A 7583-nucleotide genomic window follows, 5' to 3' on the forward strand; every position below is an offset into this window, starting at 1 on the left:
GGGGGGGGGGGGAAAAGAGAGCGGGAAACAAGGTTCTCAGGACGGCGTAGTAGGAAGTGGGGAAGATGATTGAGGTAGTTCCCAATGAGTTCCCTGGACCGTCTAATGCCCAGTAATTGCATGAAATTAAAGGAGTAAAACCCGGAAGACGACTTAGCCGGAAGAAGCACTCGAATACGCAACTTCTTTCCTTTCCGGTCCTTACCGGAGTACTCCGAAGAAACGTGACGCCGGCCGCTGGCCCGGGCGGGTAAGCTCCGGCGGGTAGAGCAGGGAACAGCCGAGACGTCCGCGCCGAAGAGGGGACGCAGGGCTGTCTGTCCCGTTCACAGAGCTACTAGCCGTGTTGATGAATCAGCCCTGTATTTCCATGACTTCTAGCGTGAAGACAGATCCCCTTCTTCAAATGCGACTAGACGGGGCTTGGAACCACGAGGATGACTGAACAAAGCAGCCGGGGACAGACGCTGTTGGAGGCTTCGGACCAACTGGATTCGGCGGCACTCACTAAGACGCTGCAGGGGCAACCGTCTAAGTAGGTCAGTAGAACGAATGTCTTTTTGCTCCTGTATACGTATCCGCTTTCTTTTACTCTGCAGTGCAATGGTGTTGAGCGCTGCGTAGACAACAGCGGACATCTCAGGTGTGGCCATCTCGCAGATTCACCACAATAGTCGTATGAGGACGGTAACGTCTGGTGCCGTAAAACAATCCACGGAAGAAGGGCAGCGTTACTTCAAATCCTACAGAACTCTGCAGTTCTAGTCCAATGCAGAGGCGTCCATCTTACAGGGAGTAACGTGGTCAGTCTCTTGTCCATCGTAGCGGGTTTCTGACGGGAGCGCAGTAGCGGATGAGAGTTCCTTCTCATTTTTGCAAGGAGAACAAAGGTGGGACCATCCACAAAACTTCTTTTGCTAGGCGCGGCGCTGCTCCTTCATGTTCCGCGATCCCTGTCACTCTTACCACTTGTGGTTAATCATCCAAGTGGGCGGCAAGTGCTCTCTTAGCTGCAGTTACGCGCTACGAGCGGATCGCGGTTGTTCCCGATCGTGTTTGCCGTGGAGGAGCTCACGCCTACACGTTACTTTGTAGATGGGTGGAGAAGCTGAGACACGTTTCACCTGTAGGACCCCGTGGTTTGCTGGCGATAAGACTCTGTGTTGATCGAACTTAGTACGGGTTCCCAACGCCCTCCAGTGGTCATCTAATCCCTTCAGGCACTAGAGACAGGACGTCCCGCGACCGCCAAACCAACTCGAGCAGACCATCGCTCAGCGAGCCACGGTAACGCATCCAGAAAACACAGAGGGCTCGCACATGCAGACGAGGCAGAACTGACGTGGAAAGGCGAGCGGAAAGACCGTGACGGTACAGTGCAGCTCCAACTCTTAGTGAAGCGGCACGACAACCCGCTCGGCCATAAGAAGGAGAATTATGAGAAGCTATCTGAAGTTTGTTTTTACCATCGGCGGCGCCTACAATGTGCAAGTGCTGCCGGCAATGCGCGAGTTCGTGAAGCTGAGTCGTGTAGCCTATAGCCGGCAACGCCCCTACAGCCCTCTTTTGACGCGCTGGTACTTTCCATGAGGGGCTCCGGTGTCATTCCTTAAGAGCAGGTCACGTCCGGAGATTGTTCGACGATGTTCGGCACAGCTCGCCAACCGTTCGGGCTACCGGCCTGTGGGGTTCGACACAGAGAGACAGAAGTCCATGTTTGGTAAGCTTTTGAAAAACCGGACGGTACACCCGTATCTTTCTCTATTCTGGGTTTGCATAAGCCCCCTCACTGAGATGGCGATGCTAGACAGCCATTTGTGAACGGACGTCAAGGTGCCACGCTGCTATATGTATGGTTCACATGGAGCTGTGCTTGTGCAGATGGTAAGATAGAGGAAGTTCAGGGAACTCTTGAGTCGCGTAGGAAGACTTTCATAAGCGCGATACCGAATGAGAGAGAAGAAAGGTTGATTAGCGACTTCAATTGTATTCGGAGTGAAGAGGCTTTTTGAGAAGTCAGAGATGGTAGTAGGCGTTCATTCATGAGACACTTGCTTCACACGCTTTTCAAACATCTCACAACTTTCTGAATCTTTATTGATCGATCGCTCAATCACTCCCTCACTCCTTGTCTGACGTCAGAGTCACCCGGAAAAGTAGAACGAATGAATGTTTAGGTTGCAAAAAGAAACACCTTTCTCGTCTGCAGGTAGAATCCAGCGAGCGCTTTTACTTCTTCTCGCTTTTCCGAGTGCTCGTACATCTCCCTTTTTTCTCCACATCTAGGAATTTCCCTAATCTTATCTCCCTGTTCTTTCTCCATATTTCTCTCAAATAAGTTTTGCATGCTTAGTACAGGGGTTTCTTCCCTTTTCATTACCTTCCCATAGCCTTACAAACCGGTCGACTATCCTAAAGGTAGATCCCCATCAGAAGATCTCCTCTCTCACATCATCGTTACTATCATCACCATCCGTCTGTCTCGGCTACTACTTTCTGTATCTTTCATCTTCACCGGTATATCTCGCTCAAAAAAAAGCAGTCTCGCGACGTCGAGCCGTCGAGGAGACCCTTCTTCTTCTCCTTTGAAAGACTGCTCTTCTTAGAGCAGGAAGAATTCCCGGCTTACCACATTTCTTCTCGCTCTCGATCGTCCCATCCGATGACCCTGTCCGATCATCTATCATCCCATCCTACTGCATGGAGAGCTTTTCTTGTCTGTGCATGCTTACTCACTCACCCCCGCCCTTCTTTCGTTTTCGAGTTGCAGGAAACGGGGAGAAGAAAGAGATCTTATTTGAACTCCTTCTCTAGATTCTTCCGGTCGGGAGGACTTTCAGGCCTCTTGCAACACATGTCAAAAGTCCTCATTCGTCTTATCGTTTAAACAGCCTGCCTCTATGAACTGGCCCGAGCGGTACGGATGGTCGTCTTTTCTTTCCTTCCACTCATCTCACGACTCTAAGAGCTCTTCTTCTCATTTTTGCCATTCGTCTTTCTTTTTCGCAAGGGTTGGCTTCTTGTTTCTTCAGTTGTGGCTTTTTTCCCATTTTTTCTATCACCTCAGCCTACTGGATCTACCTTCCCTCCATCCTATCTATTATCGCTCCATCTTCATTGCATGCGCTGTTCCTCTTTTGCTTCCACACGGCTCTTTCGCTTCTTTTCCTTGTTTTCTCCTCTTCTTTTCTACGTGGTCTCTCTCTCTCTATGTATATTGTAAGCTTCTCACCAAGTCTTCTTCTCTCTGTCCTCTCCCTCTTATTCTCCCTGGCTTCTTCTCTTCCGACTCTCAGACATTCTCCTTGTTGTCTTTCTCGCTTTTCTTTTCGTCATGGAGGACCCGAGTGATAGACCAGACTTCCCAAGTTCATCCATAGAGAAATGGCATATCTCCTGTCGTGCTTGGCGAGGGTTGAAGCAGGGCAAAATCTCTGCATGGCTGGTAAGCTTCTCTCTCTCTTCTTTCCCTCCCTCCTCTCTTCCTTTCTACCTCTTTCTCTTCTTCTTGTTCTTCCCCTCTTCTCTTCCGTTGTTTCCCTCTCTTTGCAACCTCACCTCGTCGGGCCGAGCTGAGCGGGGCGATATGGCCTGCAGCGCTTCGTAGCTTTAAGAGTGAATACAAGGAGGTCTCCCAGACGTGGAACAGTTCTGGCAGAGTCGTCTGCGATTCTTTCTCTTCTTTCTTTCAGGAGGAATGGCTTGTTAGGCGAAAGATAGTTAGTGTAAAGACATGTATGTTTTCTATACAAGAGAGAGTATGTTTTATCTATCATGCATTCACATTCACACAGGGGTGGAGTGCATACACCCATCGCGACGGTTTCTCTCCTTGTTCTTCTTGAAGAGCTTTACTATCTATCTATCTATCTTTAATCTATCTATCTATCTATCTATCTTTAATCTATCTATCTTTAATCTATCTATCTATCTATCTTTAATCTATCTATCTATCTCTCCCTGTTGCTTCTTAGGAGCAAGAAAAGCTTCAATTTCTTCAGTTGGATAAGCGGCATCAAGCCGCCTGGGCTTTCATGTAAGATCTCAAAACATTAACCGCCACACTGCTGCTTGAAGGCTAGGGGGAAGGAATTCTTTTCTTCATACAATTCCGAGGGGGGCTTCACCCACCAGGATCCATCAGCATGTGTCGATCTTTTTTCTTACTCCAACAGTCTCTCGTATGTGTAAATATCTATCTATCTATCTTTCTATCTCAAATCTCTCTATCTATCTATCTTCATCTATCTGTCTCGATTCTCATCAAGCAGCTGCCTTAGAGCGTGTAGTTAGACGCGGAGAGACACTGCGGAGTTGGATATCGTTGGCTAGTCGCTTCATAGCACAACGACTCCCAACGGGGGTCATAAAATGAATGAAGGGCCATGAGGGCTATATACGACAACAATCGAGCTAGCTAGCTAGCGAACTAGCGCTAGTTGCGGGGGGTATGATTCAACCCGCTGGGAGTTATACGAGAAGTCTGCTTTTTCAGTCCTAACTGACTACGTGTTGAGGGGATGCTCTTTTTCTCTCTCTTACACTATCTATCTGCATGCATGTATATGGCAACGTATGTATATATATTATACATCTCCGTGTGCTTTCATGTGAAGGATCTCTCTCTTCACCTCATATAAATTTTCTTTCTCTCTTTCTTTCTTTCTTTCTCTTCCTGCTAGTTGTTGTCTATCATCTATTGATTTCTCTCTTTCTTGACTCTTCTTTCTCACTCTTTCTTTCGTTCTTTCTGCTGTGTCGGTTTCTTTCGGCAGTGAATTTTCGTCGAGCGACCAGCAGAAAGAGTTTGCTGAGAAGCTGAAGACTCTTTATTTCAAGGGGGAGGTCATTCAGATCCATCCAGCCTATCCCCCTCGTCGTTCTCCATGCTCCGATATCATGTCGCCCAATATCTCTTCTTCTTCTTCTTCTCAGGATCATACAAGCAGTCTTCCTTCTTCTACAACTAGTATGCTCTCATCATCTCTATCGCATCATCCAGCGTCTCAGTCTCTTCAATCGTCTCTTCTCACTTCAGCGTCGTCGGCAGTAGCAGGAGCTTGTCAGACTTCTTCATCTTCTCCTCACCGTCATTTACTTCTTTCTCCTCTTCCTTCTTCTTCTTCTTCTCACTCTTCTGCCTCGGATTCGTCTGTCTTTGCTTCAACGACTGCGAAGACCGCAACAGTCTCGTCGTCTCCTCTCTCTCCTTTCCTGTTCCACTGTCTATCACCTCTTCTTTCGAAATCTCATGTCTCTTCTTCCTCTTCTTCTTCTTCTTCTGTTTCTTCTCCCTCTCTTCATTCTTCTTCTTCTTGTTCATCTGTTGCTTCCTCTCTCTTGCCTCCCTCGGATCCTGAGGTTTTCTTACCTAGGCAGCTTGCCGAAGATGTCGACACGTCAAGTAGGAGTGGTCTGGCGAACCACCATGTCTCTCATGGTGTATGTACACTGAAGCAAGAGGAAGAAGATGAGGAACACGAAGAAGAAGAAGAAGGACAATCTGAAGAAAAAAGCGCCGGCACAAGGAAATCTACCAAAAGAAGAAGACAGATCTCCCTTGAAAGTCAGTCAGGATTGAAAGACCCAGAAGGAGAAGCAGACGACAAGAAGACCAAAGGAGAGACTTCGAGAGCTAAGAAGCATGCATCTTCTTCTTCTTCTTCTCTTATGGTTAATCTTTCTTCTTCATCTCCCCATCCTCTGGAGAGCACTCATGTCAATTCCATTCCAGAGAAAGAAGAGGAAGAAAAATCTTTCTCTCACGGACAGAATCCTTCTTCTTCTTCTTCTGTTCCTCCTCCTCTTCACGAAGACCCTCAGCATAAAGCAAGAGAGACTCCGTGTCTTCTTCAAGGTCAGCCAACAGCCCCTCTTTCTCCTTCTCTCCCTTCGTCGTCATCCGTCTCTTCATACTTGGGGTGTAGAAATCTTCCATCGCCATCATTCTCATCGTCTTCTTCTTCCTCCACGTCCACTCCTCTCCCTCCTGCTCGAGCGACGCCTACCGCAGTAGTAGCAGGAAAAGCAGGAGGAGGAGGAGGAAAAGGATCAGAGGGCGTTGGCGTAGTAGGAGTGGGGGTGGGTCAGAAGAGAGGCGGCCGAGGAGCTCGTCCGTTGCCTTCTTTATTCGAACTTCTCAAGGGGGGGGGGTCCAAAGCGGGAAAGGCTCGTGCAAGAGGCAAAGGAAAGAGCGGAGACGAGACAGAAGAGAATGCTGGGAATGAAGAAGACGAAGAGGATCATCCCGATTCTCATGGAATGAAAGTCGAGAACAATGGGCGTGATGCAGTTGAAGGGGTCGTCAAAAGAACGACTCCCCTCATATGGTATGCAAAGAAAGAAAGAGTGAGAGTGAGAAAGAAAGGAAGAAAGAAAGGAAGAAATCAATAGTAGAGAGATAGATACAAGAGATACGTGTGTGAATGGGGTGGACGTTAGGGTCTCCATGCTTATGTACGAAGAGGGATGTCCGTATGAAAGGGTGTAAGTCTATGAATCTGTATGTGTGAAAGAACGTGAAGAGCTCTCATGTTTTCTTTATGTTGCTCCTCATAATGGGGGTGCATGCATGCAGAGGTCGCGCGACGTCACTGAGTTAGCTAGTCAGCTATTCTTATTCTTCTTCTACTTATAGAGGCTTCTGTATGGTAAGGCGAGGCTGGTGCCGCTGAAGAAGCTCTCGACCCTCTTAACAGTCGATACAAGAAATTGGGAGAGCCACAGACGTCATGCTTTCTTGTGGAAGGTTCTTTCTCTAATTATTTTATGTCCTCATACACATCCATATATATATATATATATAGAGAGAGAGAGAGAGATAGACATATGTCTAATAGACACGGCTGTCTGTATGTCTAGTCCTTTGTTACTCTGTACGTTCATCTTCTATATATACATACATATGTATATTCGTATATATATGCACATATAAATACCACACATCTCTGTATGTTTCTTACTTCATTGATCCGGAGATATCTCGGCACCTATAGATCTCTCTATGGTGGGAAGGAGGTCAGACTGATAGGCTTCAAACCGTTCTCAAACTGCAAGACTTCTCTGGTCTTCACTATCGACAAGAGTGACCTTGTGCCTTTGATGCTTTTGCTAAATGTCCCTCGTATTTCCTAGTTGGGCTCCCTGCCTTTGGTGCGAGGCACAGGTAGCATGCGGGTGATATTCATCTATATCCGTATATACCTATTTGTCTATCTATGTATCTATATCTCTCTCTCTTCCTTTCAGTTTATGTGAAGTCGATTCAGTGTGAGTCGTGTAGTAGTAGGGTGTGCATGCATGAGCCGAAGGAGAGGAAAACAACAAGGAAGAATAGGCTGCTGTCTCCTTTCTTCTTTCTTCTTCTTCTTCTCTTCGAGCCAACCGTACTTATTGCATGCATGCGTGCACGGAGCTCGCCTGCGTCATTTCTGTTTTGAGAATGTGTATGTATGAGACAGTTACACACGCTGCTCTATTATACAGGCGCCTCTCTATACTCCATACATACAGACATGCCTATACATGTATATACGTAGATCTATCTATACATGTATATACGTAGATCTATCTATACATGTATA

The 7583-nt window shown here is 47.1% G+C and overlaps 1 protein-coding gene across 1 annotated transcript in view; it reads left to right on the forward strand.

Annotated features, from left to right (window-relative positions):
• The first annotated feature begins 2769 nt into the window (after positions 1-2769).
• CSUI_003107 (trna (uracil-5-)-methyltransferase) overlaps positions 2770-7583 on the forward strand; it is an 8757-nt gene continuing 3943 nt past the window's right edge. Inside the window, exons 1-3 of the mRNA XM_068063305.1 lie at positions 2770-3445; positions 3975-4036; positions 4776-6354. Of these exons, the coding sequence (XP_067924719.1) occupies positions 3335-3445; positions 3975-4036; positions 4776-6354 (1752 nt within the window). The 5' untranslated portion in view covers positions 2770-3334. The remainder of the gene's footprint in view (positions 3446-3974; positions 4037-4775; positions 6355-7583) is intronic.

This window comes from Cystoisospora suis (genome assembly GCF_002600585.1).
Source record: "Cystoisospora suis strain Wien I chromosome Unknown contig_1334, whole genome shotgun sequence".
Classification (NCBI taxonomy): Eukaryota; Apicomplexa; class Conoidasida; order Eucoccidiorida; family Sarcocystidae; genus Cystoisospora; species Cystoisospora suis.